This window comes from Thermobia domestica, chromosome 5 (genome assembly GCF_964235325.1).
Source record: "Thermobia domestica chromosome 5, izTheDome1.hap1.1, whole genome shotgun sequence".
Lineage (NCBI taxonomy): Eukaryota > Metazoa > Arthropoda > Insecta > Zygentoma > Lepismatidae > Thermobia > Thermobia domestica.
This window is the reverse complement of record NC_137458.1, coordinates 276764001-276785155: the sequence shown is the minus strand read 5'-3', so window position 1 is coordinate 276785155 and position 21155 is coordinate 276764001. Positions and strand designations below refer to the sequence as shown.

Here is a 21155-nt window from a genome sequence, read left to right as displayed (position 1 = left end):
TCTGCTAAAGTAAATTGAGAATGTTTCCCGACGATTGCAAAAAATGGTTTACAGTATTGGAGCCTATATATTAAGTTTTACCACTTGTGACTATGCAATCTTTCGACAGTGAAGTTGTCATTCTACTGTGCATTGTAAAACTTGTTCCATTGAAATCAATCAACTAGTATTAAAGTTATTATATATTTCAAGCAGAGAGTTATTTTTCACCCACTCTGGACATTAAAGGTACCAGCCAAACATTCGACTCGTGCGGCTACAGGAAACACAAAGAACATTCAACCAGGGTGACTGGCTATCGGAACATCCTTTGAAGCAAGTCTTTGTTTACACCTGATCTATTACACACAACATAATCTGCTAACAAAACTTATCCATGATTCGACTGTATTCACACCATATACTCAGAGTTAGTACAATAAATTCGTTATAATCCGGTTGTATGCTACTCCGATCCATCCGGTAATCTGTCCTTTTCTGATGGACATTTTTCTTACTTTATGTGTCGTTTTGCTGAAAAAACAGTACATATACATATTGTAGTGAGTGTTCCTTTTTATTACTTGTTTATATAGACAACTTTTCTTGTAAGTAGCGAATTTGGTAATCCAAACCTGATCTTGTATCTGGTGGACTAGTAACTTGTCTACTGTTATATTAGTGTATTTATTATTATATACAAAATATAATAAAAGGTAACGATATTTCACTATATTTAGAGGCAATAGAGTAACTGAAAATTGAATGCCATATGTCCTTAAAAGTAACATTAGCTGAAGCTAGACTGTGTTAACATATAACGACAACTAACAAGACAGCGACAGCAGACTTGTCAATAGTACAGATAAGAGTTTTTGGCCTATTCTATCTAAAATGTAGACGATGTTGCATAAATCGTAGTAACATTAGCTGAAGCTAGACTGTGTTAACATACTACGACAACTAACAAGACAGCGGCAGCAGACTTGTCAATAGTACAGATAAGAGTTTTTGGCCTATTCTATCTAGGGTGTAGACGATGTTGCATAAATCGCAGAAAAGGAAATTTTGCAATATTTGACAATTGAGAACTTCCGTTTGTGTGTCAATTAATTGCAAAGATTATTGTTGGGGGCCCAGTGGCTCAATGGCAGAGCACGTACTTCTGGTGCATGGGGTCCCTGGTTCGACCCCCGGTCAAGTACGTTTATGGTAGACAATATCGTGTTCGTGGGTTTTTCGGTCTACTCCCGTTTCTTCCCACATTCTCATTCCACTAATTCTTCCATCATTATTTACTTTGATCATCCGTCTCCCTTAGCCTAAAGGGCATAAACGTGAAACGTTAAACTGAAAAAGATTACTGTTAGTTCCAGCATGTTCTATGAGTTCAAAAGACAAAGAAAACATATCACAGGTAGAGATGAAGTCTCAAGTGCTACTAACTCTTCAGTGGCGTCTTCCGCAGCTGATTTATCTTCGCCAACAACAACGAACTCCTTCGTCAATAGCGACAATACGAAGAGATCATCCGCCAGGAAATTAACTGTACATTACTTCTAGCTGCTATAAAATTAATTGAGCGTTACTTCTATCAGCTTAGAAGGTTGCGGCAATCTACAATGTAATAGTGAACATTGTGCTTCAAGTTAAAGAGGCATAGAGTTAAGCAGCAGCAGCAGCACTGAAGAGAGGTTCTCACATTGTTAGGACAGTATAAATAGGAGAATTATTGAATCTTCAGTTCTTTTATAAAGACATCACTGTAAAAATGTTTCCCTATAAACAACCGGCATATCAAGAGACCTTATTTCGACTGTAGAACCCTTGCGTCAAAAGTCTAAATTGTGTTTATAAAGTGAAATGACCTTCATGAGTGATTTTAGTTTGGTGAAGAAGGCCACAGACTAAGTGGTCGAAACCGTTCAGGAAAACTTAGATACAATCCAAGAAGTACATGTTTCACTTATCTTTTGATTAATTTCAAAAGAGAAGATTTCGTGCTTCTGCAACAAAATAAGTGTAACGCGTGATTTGAAAATGTCTGTCTGTTTGTCATATACGTATATAAACAGTGGCGGATTCAGAATATGATCAAGGGAGGGGCTAAACCATAGTTTGCCGCTTTATCCAGTGTACACCTGAGCGTCAAGAGGAGGGGGGCTACAGCCTCCCTTGGATCCTCTCTCTCTCTCTCTCTCTCTCTCTCTCTATATATATATATATATATATATATATATATATAGATAGGGATCTTTATCTTGATACATTCTTGCAACTTTTAAACTAATGGACAAAAATATTGAAGCTCTGTACCATGTAAATATCGGCAGGGATACATTATGAGGCAAACTCAGTAATACCACAAGGCTAAGAGTTGCCGACCAAACATAAATGTTTTATTTTTTCAAATGGCAGTACATCAGATTAGTACATATTTCAAACCTACATGATAAACGAAACCTTACAATCTTACATTTATTATTTAGTGTAGCAAACTAAGGACGCCACAGTATCACAAGCATCCAAATTTTTTGATTATTTCTACAGCAATAATAATGCAAATAAGTTGGGGCAATGCATATCCAAAGTGCTTGAGTGTTATGATCTGACGGATTTTATGGTTTGATGGATTTCGAATGAATATGATTGCAGTTACAAGGGATTGAAAATTTGATTACTTTCAAAAGTCTTTTTTTTTCGAAAAAGAGAATGCTTAGGTAAGTACTTCATTCAATTACACAGATGGTTTTCAATAGACGTGAAGATCGCAATGCCGTTTATTGCAATTAGATATCTCAACCCATTCTGGAGGATGGTAAAAACTGTTAAAGTTTACATCACTGCTTAAAATTATGTAATTCCGAGAACTTGTTATAATTACACCTACCAAAGGTGTTATAAGTCATAGAGGCAAAATAAGTTCTCACAAATACGTCATTTTAAGCAATACATGAAATTTTACTATTTTTTCATATCTTCCTAATGACTTGAGAACGGTTTTATGATCTTTATGTCTATTGGAAATCAGGTATTACTCAAGTATTTAATGTGTTACTTATCTAAACACTTTTTTGAAATGAAATCCTTTGTGAAAAGTCAAATTATCAATTCATTGTAACTGTTTGAAATGGGGGCTGGCCATCGAAACGTTAGTGTAAGAGACCGTAACTTCATTCACTTATGTTGTGGCTCCAGGTAAATGGCAATGTTGCATTTTCATTTAACATTGGACGCATAAAGAGAGTACAGCTTAAACGGCTCGTCCGATTTAAAAAAAAATCCTTCACTTTAGATTGAAAACATCATATTTGGAGACGGTTTTCTCTCTTATATTTTGCTGTAACTCTGATAATAACACCATATATATATATATATTTATCGGGTGTTCTAAAAATGGCGCCCACGGACTACAAAACACTATTCTTCAGGCCAAAATAAAGCCAAAATGTTATATGATGTTTTGCCCTCCGGGGCCTCCTTCAGCCACTATGGGGAATCAAAATTTCATAATGTGGCAACGTCGAAGATTAACTTGGACCCATTAGCATTACTCTACGAATACAACAAGCAGTTGAATCTACTGCTACACTAATAAGTGATGCTAGTATTAATCTATATGGACTTTAGCTGCCATCTGAAAAAAAAAAAAAAAAAAAAAAATCGATGCAACTATTTGAGAGCTCAGTAGATCTACTCTATGGTTCTTTATTTGCGACGGGGTTGCCATATAGTGCAATTCATGTCTCCAGACAAAGACCCGAAAAGTATATAAATATAAATATAAATATAAATATATATATATATATATTGAAAAATGAAATGAAATCTTTGAGTTTTACGTCCCACGATTATGCCAGTTAGGCTAAAGGAGACGGTGATGATGAATAATGAATGAAATGGTGGAATGAAGAAAGTGGGAGAAAACGGGAGAACCCCGAGAAAACCCACGCACACGGTGTTTGTCCACCACAAAGTTCACTTGGCGGGGGCTGGGATCGAACCCACGACCCCAAGCACCAGAGGTGAACGCTCTACCACTGAGCCACCGCGGCCCCTATATATATTTTGCTTTATTATGACAGGTGGAATAGTTCTCGTGGTCTGTGGGTGCCACTTTTAGAACACCCGATATATATATATATATATATATATATATATATATATATATATATATATATATATATATATATATATATATATCAGAAATGTTGATTGGAGCGTGGTTTGCAGATGATATGGGGCTTGTTGTGGAATCTGAAAAGAAAATTAATAAGATGTTGGAAAACTTGAGGAAGGGTTGTGAAGAATATGGGATGAAAATAGATGTTAGAAAAACAAAAGCCATGGTGATTGGAACGAAACAGTCGGTGTCAAGTATAGAACAGGTGGCTAATTTTCGATACCTGGATATTATTATTAGTGATTATATGAAGCGCGAAGGTGAAATAAAAGCAAGAATAGGAATGGCGAAAAAAGCCTTTAGGAGGAAGAAAATACTATTTTATGGGACCCTGAATAATGAGTTGAGAAAAAGACTCAGAAAATGCTTTGTGTGGAGTATTGTATTGTGTGGGGCAGAAACATGGATATTATGCAAAAATGATGAAAAACAACTAGAAGCTTTCTAAGAGTGGGTGTGGGGAAGAATGGAGAGAATTAGTTGGGTCGAGCGGAAAGCGAATGAAAGATTGTTAGAAATGATGGGGGAGAAACAAACAATTTTAGATATTAAGAAGAGAAAGAGAAACTGGTTGAGACATGGGCTAAGAAGGAACTGTATCACGAAAGACGCGCTAGAGGGTATGGTGGCAGGAAAGAGAGGGAGGGGGGCGAAGGAGACTACAATTAATGAACGATATCAAAACCGAAAAATTGTACATGAAGACGAAGAGATCAGCGGAAGGCCGTGGAGCATGGAAGCTTCTCAGTTGCGGAAATGACCTGCCAATAATGGCAGAATACCAATAATTATGATGATTGGACCGTTATATCTTTGTATGGTTATCGTATAGTGATACGATAAGATATACATAAACGAATGTATTATGCAACTTGTTCTATATTATTTTGATACTACATATTTAAGTAGTTTCATAAATGTATAATACTCACTTAATCCAAGCTTGGATGATAGTACATTGATAGTCTTCCAGTTGCCTTTCCAAAGATTCCATTACAGAATGATGAGGTAGTATGTGACATAAATAACGCCTGCATATTCTGTAATAATACACGAAATACATATTAACTTAGGATACATTTTGTCTTTCTTTCCAATTTATTTTTTAATTCTATCATGATATACACAATACTTCCAAATTATTTATTATTTGCAATAAATATATTAAATTAAAAAGTAGTGTTGTAAGTTAAATGTGTTTTTTACTTGTAAGAATTTACGTAACTTATTAGGTGTAGACAAGTTGATTGATAAACTTACAATATAAAAATGCCCTCGCGTACGACAACCAGCATGCACTTTCAAGGCAAAATTTATAATATATTCGAAGAACAAAATGTTCTTACCTTACATTGACGTTTTCTGCACATGCGAAATGGTAAAATATTTGTTTAAAGCTATTTCCACCAATGTGGTGCTCTTTGCCTGCGAGATCCAAAGATGTCAATGTAAATGCAGCTGCTAGATCAGCAACTTGGAAAGGCGGATTAGGATTTTTGCTTTGTTGCCTTACATATGGATATACATACATGAACAAGGAATTCAGCATCTTGAGCATTTGTTCTTCAGGTTCTGAAAGTACAGAGTAGATATTCATTCACTTTATAATTAACATTTATATGTACAAAGTGTCCCGTCAATATAGGACGCATTTCACTTAACTTTACATGAACATGAGGAGTCTTTCCCACCTATATTTTAGTGTGTTTGAGAATCAATGTGTGGGAGTTTATTTTGAAGTTATTTGTTGCAGGTGTGTAAATATTTAGAGGTTTTGGGACGGAAATGAAGGTGTAAACCTTGAAGCATCTACCACCATGTTAGCCTGGTTTGCTTTTGTATGAAACGAATGTGGGGATAGTAGTAAGAATGAGGAGATTAAACTAATTTAAGAGAAATATTTGGAATTTTTCTTTTAATATGCCCTTAAAAGTTAGGCAAAGTGTATATTATGTAATTTTAGAATAATTTAGTTGTGATAAATGGAAGTGTTATTTAATTTAGAGAAAGGCATATTGTTTAATTTATAATAGTTTATTAGTTAATGGATTTAGTGTTTTAAGATTGATTTGATTAAATATTTGAAAGGTTATGAGGAATGAAATTAGGGAAATTTGGTTTTAAAAATATTATATTTGGATGATTATTGGTTTTATGTTGTTAGGTGATCCTATTTGTAGTTTAGTTTTAAATTTTATAAAGTGTTTATGGAAAGATGAGTTTATTACTTGAAAATATATGTGAATAAAATTTGTATATGATTTTTTTTTGAAATTTAGATAAAAATAACTTATTTTGATTTGTTATTTGGGATGTAAGTATGTATTGCGAAGCAACATGTTGGATTATTATTATGATTAACTTTTGGTTTTTTATAAACTTTGTATTGATTGATTTTTTAATAATTTTTTATTAACTTGTTTTTTAATAACTGAACTTTTTTTAAGGAAACGGTTTTATATAATTAAGAAATGAGGTTGTAGATATTGGAGATATTTATGACAACAATAGATTTTAGTTAGCACGTGGAATTTTTGAGAAACTTAATTGGGACAAGACATTTTGCTGACCAAAATTTTTAGAATTTTTAGACAATTTTTTGGATGATTTAAATTTTGTTAATTTAAGAAATTTTTAAAAATAAAAAGATACACAATTTTTACAATATTATAGACATTTTGTTTTTAATTTTGAAAAATAAAAACGCTGATTTAATTGTAATTGCTTGACAAACGTAATAATTTTATTGTATAAATTTTTTTGTTAATATAATGCAACTAGGTTGCTTTATTTGCTGTTTTGTAATGGAATAATAAAGCGTTAGCAAATTAAATGATTTTTATGACATAATGTTATTTTTATTATTTGTGAGACATGATTTAATGAGCAAAATGATGATGTGAATAAACTTAATTTAAATGACATAAAATATTGTAATTTTACTAAAACTGAAATTTAAAACTATAATATTTAATAATATTTTAAAAATATCTTAAAATATAATATGACATCCCATAACATCCTATAACAATTTTAGTGTGTTTGAGAATCAATGTGTGGGAGTTTATTTTGAAGTTATTTGTTGCAGGTGTGTATTCTTTCACGATGATGTGAATCCCAAGTGAAATTGGGTATGTTCTTAGACGCTAGTTAAGGCTCAATCACCAAAGCACAAAGGCAGCTTACAGAGTATTTCAGGAAACACGATGCACCACGACGGAAAGTGACTCTTCGTGGGACTTCACTTTTGTGAGACAGAAAATCAATTTAAAAAAAATCCATGGACAATCTACAGCCTCGTTGCAAAGAGAGCATTCAACATGTTGCAAACGCCATGGAACGAAGTCCCCACAAGTTCATCCATCAATTATCTTAAGTTAATGTTTCCCGCAGCAATGTCAAGAGGATTTTGAGACCTGCAACTGTGTTTTGCTTTGTGTTAATTATCTTATAAACTGAGCTTCATAATAGTTTGGATAATGAAAACAATTCAGCAATAAGAAAGAAAGAAGAAAAAGAAAAAAAGTTTTATTAATTAACTAAAATTTAAACTAAACACATTAACTAACAGTTTTATTAATATAATATTAGTTTTAATTATACAATATTGTGTAATTAACTTGCTCTTTTGGCGACACTATTTCCTTGTTATGACGCATATACTACTGGGTTGGTGCAGAATTTTATCCGGACACATTAAGGGGGGAATATTCCGCCCATTTTCCAAAAACATTTTGAATATATAGTTGATGCATGTAAGTGACGAATATGTCTCCCCTAGAGCTTTATACACTCTTTCCCGAAATCGAGGACAGAGGACACTGGCTAAGGCATTGGGCTGGTACATTTCGTGGCGTACTTTTATCAGGTAAATCGCTGACAATGAAGATCATCAGCAAGGATCCAATTCTTAGAAATAATCGTAATTCATAACTAACTTGGTCTCATCATACTTTGGTCTATGAAAATAACTTTTCACGCAGAATTAGCTAGTGATTAATAATTCATTTCTTTGTTTGATATTAACACACAGAGACCAGTGTTAATTACAGACAATAAGAGAAAAGCAATTAACATTCTTTTAACGAGCTAGATTCTACAGTTTATTATTCTCCCTGAAAAAACTGCGTTCTCCATGAAAATTCTACAACTACAGGAATCCTCCTTCCCTACATTTGACTTGATCGCACCAATTTGGTAGTTTTTAAATATTTTTTTAATGTACTCCTTTCTTCTCTTATTTTTATAATATTTTTACATAGGAATATACAAAAGAAACACTGACCAAAGCTTAAAAGCCACTTTATTTTAAATTATAATTTGTAACGGTTTCGGATATCTAACATATCCTTCTTCAGACACTATCGACAATAAATGAAAATACAGACATATCTTCTGAAGAAGGATATGTTAGATATCCGAAATCGTTACAAATTATAATTTAAAATAAAGTGAGTTTTAAGCTTTGATCAGTGTTTCTTCTGTTAAAATAATCAATCCAAAGCCATGGATAGTCTTACTAAGGAATATACAATAGTAAAGTTCTCTTTCTAAGGTAATAACTAAATATTTGTGCATGTATGTGTTCCTCTAAGTAGTTAAAAGAAGTATGTAACACAGCATCTTACTAAATTCTGCACGAAAAGTAAAAATAACAAAAACCTTCACCAAAAAGAGCAAAAACAAAATAATCAGTTGAAACTTCCTACAAAATAATCAGTTAAAACTTCTATGCGAAAGTACTTTCGGTTGAGTTTCAAAAAGTATTAAATTTTAGTGATACCCTTTAGATGAAAGTTAAGACTTCCAAAATGTATCTTCTGATACTGGACAAAAGTAAATCTTGATCTCGTTCATTTTGATATTAATAGCAAACCCATTTTCATTACTTCCCTGTTTTAAGACTATTCCTTCTTGCTTCTGTTCTACATCCAACTTTAATTTTATTTCTTTCTTCTTTCTATTGTTACAAATGAAGGGTAAGGGGAAAAAACAAGGAATGTCCATATGTGTCCTTTATCGGGTTTTTTGTCCTATCTGTTGGTGACTCTTGGTACTATTTGACAGTATATGCCATGCATGCGTAGATGTCGAAATGTCCATGTAAAAGGTGCAAAAGATTTGACTACCGTATTCTTTCTTATGCGGTTTAAAATATAAAAACGCCGTTTTCTCGAAAATGCAGTTTTGTGACATTCCTCCTTTTTTCCCCTTACCCTTCAAATATTCTTGATGGTGCTTCCTATCACATTTCATATTAGTTTGTTTAGCTATCGATTTACGCATGTTCAGTGCTTCAGCTTCTTTTCACTCACTAAGGATGTAGCTTTGTGCAATGATAATCTTTTCGAGCCAATTCTAGGTGCATCAGTAGTAATTATGGAAAGCCTCCTTTGGCCGTTGCATTTCCTATTATTCGGGAGAGTTCTTCATTAATAATTTTACTGATTCTTTCCAATCTATAGGCCGCGGTGGCTCAGTGGTAGAGCGTTCACATCTGGTGCATGGGGTCCCTGGTTCGATCCCAGCTCGCGCGAAGTGAACATTGTGGTGGACAAAACCGTGTGCGTGGGTTTCCTCGGGGTTGTCACGTTTTCTCCCACTTTCTTCATTACACCATTTCATTAATTTCTCATAATCACCGCCTCCTTTAGCCTAACTGGCATAACCGTGGGACGTAAAACTCAAAGATTTCATTTCATTTCTTTCCAATCTATTGTCTGTGTACCTTCTTCTTTTCGTAATGTTGATATTATGGTTGGCTATTTCATCTATTCAATAGCAATTTTGTAGAGAGTACCCCAAACATCAGTTATTAACTGAGAATTTACGTAAGTTGCCCAACTTCTTATTTTAAATTTGTATAGTTTCCTTATAAACTCTTGTTTTATAATTTTATATTTTTTTGAGTCTTCTTTGCCTCTGTTTTACATCAATTGTTCTTTGGCATTGTTCCCTTAAACGCTTGTATTTACTTTTAAGGTCTTGTAGACTTTTATTCAGTATGGCACTTACGTTTTTACTTGTCTTAAATTTGGGTGAATTCGTTTCTTTTATGACTGCTGTCATACAGTTTGCAGTTCATTTGCTACTTCATCTACGTTGCAATCTTCTTTAGAGATTGATAACAACTTTAATTTCTGTTTGACTGACTGCCAATTTATTTTGTTATTATTATAATTTATTCTTTCCTCTTCTATGATTTATTCATTTTCTCTTAAGTTATTGCGTAAATCAAAAATTAAGCTAATATTTCTGATTAGTCCAATAGAATTGGACAAATTAAGGAAATATACAATAAATTGGAATTTAATCAAAATGTTGATTTTGCCATTACAACGATTAACATTATGTGTATTTGGCCAAATGGCCAAAGTGCGTGCATTTTATAAGCGTGGCCCCGGGTTCGATCCCGACCGGGGTACTAGCTCCGGATACAAGCTCCAGTAATGGTTTGGAACTGATTTCAAACAGTGGAGTCTCGTCTCATACAGTATTCGTGCTGAAAAATGGGGGATTGTTAGTGCAAAATTAATTTCAATTTTATAATACTAAGTCTTTTATTACCAATAATGAGACTAATTTCCTTTTTCTAACTTATCTTCTATTTGAAAATTCGTTATTCTTAAAACATGAATACAAGCGTATTACTTACCCGATTGCCAATCTAACGAATGGTGTCGATGAATTGATCTAAGTTTTGTTACAATAGACAAGACTGCATCTAGAGCCCTACTTACATCCGACGAATTGCATACTGATAAAAAGTGTGGTAACCAATTGCCTACAAAAGAGATACAAATGTTTTTGAATAAGAAAATTTCGTTCGTTCACACGTCTTTTCTCTTTTCTTTTTTTAACTATGGTAAAATTTAATTTATATTTTACTTTAACTAACTGAACGCAATAACAATTTGTACAATTTGACTAAGTGGTAAAAACTTAAATTTATTTTAGTTTATTTCTTAAACAGTGCAAAAACAAAAGATAAAAATAAGTTTTAAAAAATCATGTTTTTACTGAGAGAGCACAAAACCCATTTTGTAATTTGTGGACTTGCTAGCTGAGTGTAGTGTGCTCACCTCAGGTAGCTAAGCCTCTGGTTTGGTACCAAGTAATATTAAGTTATAATGGACATCATCAATCTAGTTGATTTTCTCGAGGTCTTCTCACTACTTTCATTTCAGAAATTATTCTATCCTTCATTTGGATTAATCACTCTTTTTAATTTACCTAAACTGTATATCAGCGGGAAATGAAATATTTTATTTTATATCTATTTTCATATTGTAATTACCGCAACAAGAATCCGGCTAACAATTACCACTCCATAGTATTACATACATGTGTTTATCAGAATAATGTTAGTATTAAGAGAAAATTATTGGAAAATTATATTTGCTTATGTCCAGATAGTAAAAAATAGTTGTGAATTGATCGTAGAGGTCAGAATGGAGGCCCAAAGTAATAGAGTTATTACAAAATAAATTGTGCTATTTGGCGAGCTCAAATTGTTATCGATCACTATTACGGTTCGTGTAGTGATCAGAACCTTATGGGTCTGTCCATGCCAAGTGTACCAGAGAAAAAATAATTGCTTGCTGGCCATTTTACATTTTTTTGTGTGTGTTGATTAATATATGATTACACAGCCCAAAAATAATTTTATTTATTTTATCGTTTTCCGAAATCCGATGGCAGCCATTTTTGTCTGACAATACGCGTTAAATCTTGCGTTTGTAAAGGTTTCATTAACTCATATTATTCATATCTGGTGAACTTAGTTTGACGAAACAAAGAAACATTTTATTCAGAAAAGAACCGTTTATCTTATATTCAGGACATATTTAATGAAATTTGTATGGAAAATAGTCCAAATCCACCTAATAGTTGACATCGAAATTGACAAATTTACAATGTTCGAAGACATATCACGTGAAGAGGGAATGTTCTCCTGGCTTAACTGTTTGGTAGGGAGGGGAGTAGGTACATAAATGTACAAAGTGGTCCATAAGTCTTAGTACAGTGGATTATTTTGGAAAGAAACACGATTAAAGCAAATCTGACTAGCGGACGGCGGACTTGGGTAAAGGAGCTACCGATTGATGCATGCGTGGTGAATTGCGGCCATCTTGGATCCAGGTTAATTTTTTCAAATGGGAAAGGCATGTGACACATCAATTAACACTGATTTTTGCAGCGGAATGCAGTCTCGCAAGCAGAAATGAGTTATCATGTCCCGTTCCAAAGTTACGCTCCAAAGTCCAACCTACAGGATGTGCTCCACATGTTGCTAGTCCATTGCAACACACAACCGGAGTCTCTTAATCCAGTCCTCCTGAACCCGTAAGAACACAGCGGGGGTTATGCTATCACAGGCGTCCTGAATACGTCCCTGTAGGTGTGCAAATCCCGAATCTTCTTCTGATAAACCAGGTGTTTCAAGTATTCTCATAAAAAACAAAATCTAAGGGAGTGAAGTCCGATGACCGGACTGGCAACTCCACAGGGCCTCGACGACCGATCTAACGTCCAGAAAAATGCAGATCCAAGCATTCCCGCACAGACAGCGCAAAGTGTGGTGGGGCACCATCTTGCTGAAATATCGCGGCAAGGTGGTATCAGGGTGGAAAAGCAACGGGTAGCATGTCCAGATATCGGACACCATTTAGGGTACCAGGAATGAATAAGGGTCCTATGATCGACGTGTTCCATATGCCACACCAGACCATGATATGAACAGGGGTAGCCCTCTTGCAGGAATTTATCACATTTGGGTTTGCATCCGACCCATATCGCATGTTCTGGTGATTCACTTCCCCATCCAAATAAAAGTTTGCCTCGTCTATGAAGAGAACGTTGGCTGGGAAATGCGGATCCCAGTCATATTGCGACAAAGCCCAATCGGCGAATTCAATGCGCCGGTCTGAATCATCCTCTGAAAGGTTGTGGACAAGCTGCAGCTTGAGGGGATGCCACTTGTTCGTATGGAGAATTCTCATCACGGAAGCACGTGGTAAGTCTGTTATCGCTGATAGTTGCCTTGTGCTGCGTTTCGGACATTGCACACTCGCAGCAAGAACCATTGTGGATGTCTCCTCATCTGTCGCGGTTCGTGGGGGACCTGGTCGTGGTCTGTCAACAACATTACCAGTTATACTGAATTTCCTAATGAGGTAGCTAACGATGTTGTGGCTTATTGCAGGTCTTTCGGGGTGGCGCGCGTTGAAGTCCTAGGCAATCACACGACTGCTTCTTTCTCCAGACATTAGGATGATCTCAATTTTTTCCTGCTTCGTCAGTGCCATCTCGCTCTACCTGCAACGAAAAGAAAACCTGTCAAATTTGGGGCGTCATGTCTTTCTTGCAGCGTTAGTGCCATGTCGCTCTCCCTGCAAGGAAACAGAAAACCGTCCACCTTGGGGCGTCTTAACTTTGGAACGGGACATGATAACGCATTTCTGCTTGTGGGACTGAATTCCCTTGCAAAAAGGCAGTGTTAATTGATGTGTCACATGTTTACCTTCCTATTTGAAAAACTTAACCTGGATCCAACATGGTTTTTGATGGCCGCCATTCACCATGCATACATCAATCGGTAGCTCCTTTACCCAAGTCCGTCCTCCGCTAGTCAGATTTACTTTAACCGTGTTTGTTTCCAAAATAATCGACTGTACAAAGACTTATGGACCATCCTGCTTTACATAAGAAACAAAAATAAACTAAGGGTTGTTTCTTTTACAAGTTACAATGTCTCAAAACAATAAATAAATAAATAAATAAAATACAAAATAAAATAAATAAATAAAATTTGAACATCCTGCATTTTTGCTAGGACAAAGTTGAAAAATCTGAAATTTTGCCAGATAAACGTTCTATCGTGTATTATACTGCTGTGTAAATATCATGTTTGAGATTTATCTACAAGTCAGCTTACAGAACGTTACATATATCACTCCTCCCCACACCTACACATAAAACGTCTTGCTAGCTGAGGATAGCAAGACAAAAAATGAACAAGCAATTGTTATAGGTGAACCGGGTCCATAATTTCATTATTGAGTGTTGTTAAGTTTAAAATGAGTTTGTTGTTGAAAATAGATACGTTAGTGCTTACTATTTTAATATTGTGACCAATGTGAATAGACTAATAATGTCTTGTTAATTTCTGAACGCCTACTAAGGGTATGCTAAACAAATTTTTGCGTATAAGCGATTTCTTTCATACCTCAACAGTGGCGCAATAGGATGGCTCGCCAGTTGTTAGTATTTACCATTTAATAGCGGTTAGCTAAGAAGATTATTGCATAAATAAAAAATACCACTATGTTTCAAAGATTCAAAAAAGATTTCTGAAAGAGAAGAAACACGAGAATCTAACTGAAGAAATGAGAGGGAGAGACTCTAATTGCTTATTCTTTCGTTTGCATGCATCTTTTAAGATCAACAAGGTATTAAATTTTAGTACTAGAGTACTTACCTATTAGCATATGCTGTGAAAGATTAAAACTATGACTAAGGTCTGCAATATCCTGTAATCCATCTACGTATATTTTAATGAAAGACATGGTACTTGGGCTCTTGTTTTGTGTAACAGTGGAACTGATTACTGTTAGATCACTTAAAAAAAGATTTGCTATGGATGAAATATCCAACTGTTTCTCAACATGCAAAACAATCAACGCCAATTGTCCGCGCCAAACCATTTGTCTTCTTGCAACATCCAACTTCTCTGGTAATGGTTTTAGAAGATCTTGTACTTTGTCGCTCTGAAAATAAGAATAGTATTAATTAAGTAAGGTTCGTTTGTGAATATAGTTTCAAATTTTACTTGTGAATGAGAAAGAGTGTGCGCGGAGACATCTGGCACCTTTTCATCAGATTCCATTTGCATTCACGATGTTATTTAGTATGCTTCGTAGTGTGAGGTTAACATATTGGAAAAAATCGAGCAGCCTATTAACTGTAAAATACAGTCATCCGATTCCTAACAGCAAGAAAAGTGACAGCTGCGAATACTCATAATTAAATATCTAAGGTGTGTAGTGATAATGCAATGAGTAACAGTAAAGTGTGAAAATGAGTCAGATTGTCACATTCAAAATCTAGAAAACACAGTATCTACCTATTAAAATGCTACAAAACCAACATAAACGCCTTAGCTCCAACTTCTAACTTATAATATCAAACTTTTGATTTACGGTTATTTGTGATTTCACGTTTAACAAATTCAAATATTTTAAAGTACATGTACTTTAAATAAATTATTTAAATAGATCTTTTTTAGAAACTTTATTTTATTAAAATTATTGCTCAAAGCCTTTGTATTTTAATAAGCCTTCTCCAAAATCAATGGAAATGAACTGTGCTGCCATCTTTGGAGTTCTTGTAAACTATATGTTTGTGGCCAATCCTTTCGACAATGAGATCTCGGGAACTACAGGATCTAGAAAGATCACGCTTTCATTGATCGATTGCAAATTTTGCGTAGACTGTCCAGTTCTAATTGAATATTTAAAAAAACATGGCCGTTATTTCTTTATTACATTTTTACGGGTACACTGAAAATGTTGAAATAAAAAAAACCTAAAGCATCATATCCAACGAGTTATACATTCCAATACCACATAGTTGTATACAGGAGTTGTATACCTCTCAGGCTTTTGTTTCATAGCCAAATCATAATGAAAAACGAAGGATAATTATTCCTCCAGTCTAAGATGAATCTTTATTGTTTGCAGTGTTGTACTGAATAAATACCGTACATCACTGACATTATAATTAATTTTTGTATAATGTATTTGCTTATTACATACTGCATGCAAGAAGAAATAAAAGGTTGTACATAAATTAGAAACTCCAACCGGAAGTAGGCTCAAATCTTGCAAATGGTGAAAGATATTGAAAAAATAATCGAAAAGTCTCCCCTTTATGATACCCCTTGCCGATTTTTGTCAACACGTCCTTCACTTGTGTCTGTAAAGGGTACAGAGGTTGTGAGGAATGACAAGGAGATTCATGCTCATATTTGAATGATGCGCTGCGTAGAGAGCGCAGGTAGTCTATATATTAAAATGCTAGGTTTATATGTTTGCCCCCAATTCTTTTGACAATGAGATCTCAGAAACCACAAGTGCTAGAAACGTACAGTTTTCACTGGTCGATTCTAAATTTTGTGTAAATTGTCCAGTTCTAATCGAATATTAAAAAATAATAATAAAAAAACATGATCGTTATTTCTTTATTACAGTTTTTAGGGATACACTGGAAGTGTTGAAATTTAAAAAAATAAAAACATCATTTCCTGCGAGTTATACATTCCAGCATCACATACTTGTATACAGGGATTATACATCTCTCAGGCGTTTGCTTCATGGCCAAATAATGAAAGACGAAGGATAACCATTTCTCCAGTCTAAGATGAATCTTTATTGTTTGGAGTGTTTATTCCAATGAACACCATATATCACTGACGTACTGCATGCAAGAAGAAACAAAACACTGATTATACATGGTTTAGAAATTCCAACCGGAAGTAGGCTAAATTCTTGCAAATGGTGCGATGTATTGAAAAAATAATCGAAAAAAATATCCCCTTTATGGTACCCCTTGCCGATTTTTATCAAGACGTCTTTCACTTGTATCTATAAAGGGACAGGTACAGATGTGAGAATGACAAGAAGATTCATGCTCCTAAGTGAATGCTGTGCTTTGTAGAAAGCGCAGGTTCAGCTAGTACTATTTAAAAATTTTTTAATGCGTACTCTAAGGGTGAACGGAGAGAGGTTGAAAGGGAAAGAGATGGTTTAAAATCCACACCCACAATACAGTGTCTCACGAACTCCTCGTGTTAGGAAGACGGAAGTCGGTATGTAAACTCAGTTTTAAAGGCAAGCTGATATACACATATAGGGTTTCCATTCAATTGGCAAGCGTGCATTCCCTGACTTGTCCAGAATATGATTTACAAATTTCCAGTTCTACATATAATGTAAGAAAACAATTACATTTTTCTCCACCAGGGTTTATCATCTACTAAGCATGCAATGCACACTGTATGTGTAAGTAGAGAAAGTTTGCAAAACAAACTAAATAATCCCCTACCAAATAGCCGAGTAAGGCAAAAAGGAAAATGGGCTCTGAAAAGTAAAAAAATCGTACTTAAAATTCTCTGACTTTTCTAGCTTTTCAATTACTCGCGAAAGTCCTTGATTTTTTCAGGACTTTTAATGAATAACCTGAATTTCCTGACATTTCCCGGGTTTGCAGGTCGGTAGTGTATCGATTACTAGATTATTAAGAGAGAAAGATTTTCAATACATGATTGATCTCAATACGTGAAAGAAAAAATGAAATGAAATCTTTGAGTTTTACGTCCCACGATTATGCCGGTTAGGCTAAAGGAGACGGTGATTATGAGAAATGAATGAAATGGTGGAATGAAGAAAGTGGGAGGAAACGGGAGAACCCCGAGAAAACCCACGAGCACGGTGTTTGTTCACCACAAAGTCCACACGGCGCGAGCTAGGATCGAAACAGGGACCCCAAGCACCGGAGGTGAACGCTCTACCACTGAGCCAACGCGCCCCCTCAATATATGAAAGATGGATTTTAATACTAATCTCTAGATTTGACATCTGTGGTAGTACAGTGGTAATATTTTATCATATGTAATTCGAATCGAGGTTAATTTGTTAAAGAATGAAACTCAAATTGATATACATTTATTAGATCATATTCTTAACAAAACAAAAGCTTATAATTATAGCAGACATATTCTAAATGAATATGAATCAAGTGCACTTTTTATATCTGCCATTTCAAGAATATTAAATTGACTATTTGAAAATTACTTTATAAAAGTACAAAGATTTGAGTGTACTGATTATAGGTAGGCCTGTCGAGAGGCCTCCATGAGAAGTGATGTAAATACATTCTCATTACTCAAGACAAATTCAATTATAATAAAAGATTAACTTACATGAAAAGTTCAAATCAGCGAAAATTCTCATTTCTCAAAAGATAAGTAATCTGTCTCTTTGCTCGTAGTCCTTCCCTTCTTCTGCTTTGTTCTGTCCCTGTAGTTCTTCCTCTACTGCCATTTTTGGGAAGTATTTATATACAAGTTTTCAATACTTTCACTGACATAAAATTTAAAAACAACCAGCACGTCATACATCCTTATGGAGTATTTTGAGGTTGTTTACTATTTGCTAGTTCCTATATCTTTTGAATATAATTTTGTTTATAGGTCTTGAAAGTGTGTTAAGTTTCAGTACAATCATGCACAAAAGTTTTGTATGTTGCAAAACTGCAATAAAAGTTTTTAATATTTCAAAGAGTTGTTAAACGATGTTAACGTTAGTTAACACACTAGAGCTTTGACATATGACTTAAATCTAAAAGAGTCACCTCTAGCAGTGAGAAGAGGTGGAAAGTAAACTGTCCAAAATGACCTTTAGTCAAGAACGTACATATCAGCTGAACCAAGAATTGACAGGAGAAACGCCTTTGGCGTTGCTTGTTGTTTATTCTACTAAGTTTTTTATTTTCAAATTTTGTTCATAAACATTATTCTTCTCGTGCGAAGCTGGGCACTTGAGTTAGTGTAACATCTTGTTCGTGTTCAAATCACTGGAAAACGGCTGAACCATTTGAAATGAATTTTTGGAAATAGTTATCAAATATCTTGATCTGGATTTTTATCATATTATTTTGAGTAAAACGAATAGTCTATGAGGGAAAGGGGGAGCAGTAAATTCATAATTTATGCGAAAACAATGAGTATCTTAAGAACCTGTTATGTTAGGAAGATGAAGCTCGGTAAACTAACTCATTAAAAGTAGCGGGAAACATTCCCAGTGTATTTGAAACTTTCTCTTTTGAGGTGTGAAGGGGACATTTTCTATATAAATAAAAATGAAATTTAAGAATATTTGACGGTCAACTCCTTCTAAACCGCTGCACCGAATTTGATAATGGATTTGGTACATGAGTTGGCCATGGTCTAACTTTGATTTTATCACATTATCAGTATGGAGATGAGATGGGAAGGAGATGACGCAAAAATAATCGAAAGCCACCGAAATTAGTGAGCAATTCACAGCTTTCGGAGTCGCTGAGATGAATAATGGCACACCCTGATGCCGTTGAGTCCAAACTAATACCTCATCATCATGAGGGTGAGAGTGGGCATGAGAAAGGTGTGACATGTCAAAATGATTGAAAACGATCGATATTAGTTTCTAGTACATAGTTTTCGGCGTTTATGTGATGAATAGTGACAATCCAGATGCCGTTTAAGACCAAGTTCAGCCTCATTGGTCTTGGGATTGAGAAGGGTAAAGGGTGGATGTGAGAAAGAGTAACATTACTTATTTTTTTATTATTATACTTTGATTGAAATTACGGAAGAAGAGGATTCAAATACTTCCCATTGAAGTCAGTAATAATTAAACATCCCAACAGTGGATACAAGATAAGAACATTTATCTAATACGTATATTGTAACAGCTACAAGTAAATAGTCTTAAACAGAACACTAACGTGGTTTCATTTAAGGTTAGTGTAAAGGGACGTTTTGTCGATAGATGTCACTACAGTCTTCGTATCTATCCCATGTATTTTTTTACCTTTCATGAAAATTTACAAGTTCTCTTACAAATTTCAACTTAGAGACATCAAATTTTTAGAGAAGGAACTTCATAACCTATTAAAGGGAACAATCCGTGCCGATTTTTTATTTATAATTTTCTTCATTGTTGAAGCAGTTCCATTGTTAAAGGTTTGAATATCCATTTCAACAATCAAGCCATTTCAACAATGAAGAAAATTCTAAATGAAAAATCGGCACGGATTATTGCCTTCGATAGATTATGAAGTTCCTTTTCTAAAAAAAATTAAAGTCTGTAGGTTGAAACTTGTAAGAGAAATCGTGAATTTTCGTGAAAGGTAAAACATACATAGGAGAGATACAAAGACTGTAGTGTCATCTATCGGCAAAACTTGTCCCTTTAAACCAACCTTAATTCTACGAACGCATATATGTTTTTCAAAGAATGATGAGTGACCAACATTTCTGAGTTAGACTGTATATTGAAAACTTTATCTAAACGTTCTATATGTAGCACATCTCTGCAATCTAGATTAATTTTTCAATCTCTGAATTATATAATTATTTAATATTTGCGTAGTTAGAATAAAATAAACAAAAATGTAGTATTAAATTTTTCAACTTACAATCTCCTTTACGTTGGTTGCTAATGCAAGCGTGAGAAACAGGGAAAAGAAGTTATACAATCCCCATTCAGACAATGACACCATCTTCTGAGGAGAAAATTTGGAGTATATACGTCCTCTAATCTGAAGCCAAAGTCTATCTTGTCCTTCATCCAAATACTTTCTTACGTGCTTTCCTACAGAACACAAAAATTAAGCAAATAATCAAAGAAAATTAAAATAATTACATGAATGTAGTACTAAATTCTTTCTTATAATCTTAATATTAATATACATATTTATGTGGAAACTAAATTGTGAGATATTTGTTCGGCTGTAGTTCTTAAGCTAAAATATGCGTATATATCGTATTCAGTAAGGGCCTCTTAGTACGTACAAGAAAAACTTTCAAAGGAAAAATTCACAAAATGAAAAAGAAAGGAAAAAAAAAAAGCTTTAGACGATTGAAGAAATTTTTATCCTTTGATAAACCGAAAACGTTGTTTACTTGTGTGGCCAAACGGTGCGAGCGGTCCCGGGTTCAATTCCCCGTGTGGACACTCGGTCGAAAAAGTGTAAAACCTTTTTCTCAGGCTACCTATCCTAAGCGAAGTTTTTTTCACACCTAGCAAATGCCGGGATGGTACCTAACATACAGTTCTCAGGCCGCTTCCTTGCCCAATTCTTTCTTCCTTGCCTTTCCTCGGATAGTGTGATTGCTTATGAACGTCATCCCTCATAGGTGACGGGCTAACATGGCCAAATACGATGAAAG

The 21155-nt window shown here is 34.5% G+C and overlaps 1 protein-coding gene across 3 annotated transcripts in view; it reads right to left on the bottom strand.

The window, feature by feature from the left end:
- LOC145686639 (protein MMS22-like) overlaps positions 1 to 21155 on the bottom strand; it is a 120567-nt gene that overhangs the window by 41570 nt on the left and 57842 nt on the right. For all 3 annotated transcript variants that reach the window (XM_081760107.1, XM_081760106.1, XM_081760108.1), the window contains 5 exons: positions 20402 to 20577; positions 14643 to 14931; positions 10818 to 10946; positions 5509 to 5734; positions 5095 to 5202 (listed from right to left, as the gene is read on the bottom strand). In XM_081760107.1, the coding sequence (XP_081616233.1) occupies positions 5095 to 5202; positions 5509 to 5734; positions 10818 to 10946; positions 14643 to 14931; positions 20402 to 20577 (928 nt within the window). The remainder of the gene's footprint in view (positions 1 to 5094; positions 5203 to 5508; positions 5735 to 10817; positions 10947 to 14642; positions 14932 to 20401; positions 20578 to 21155) is intronic.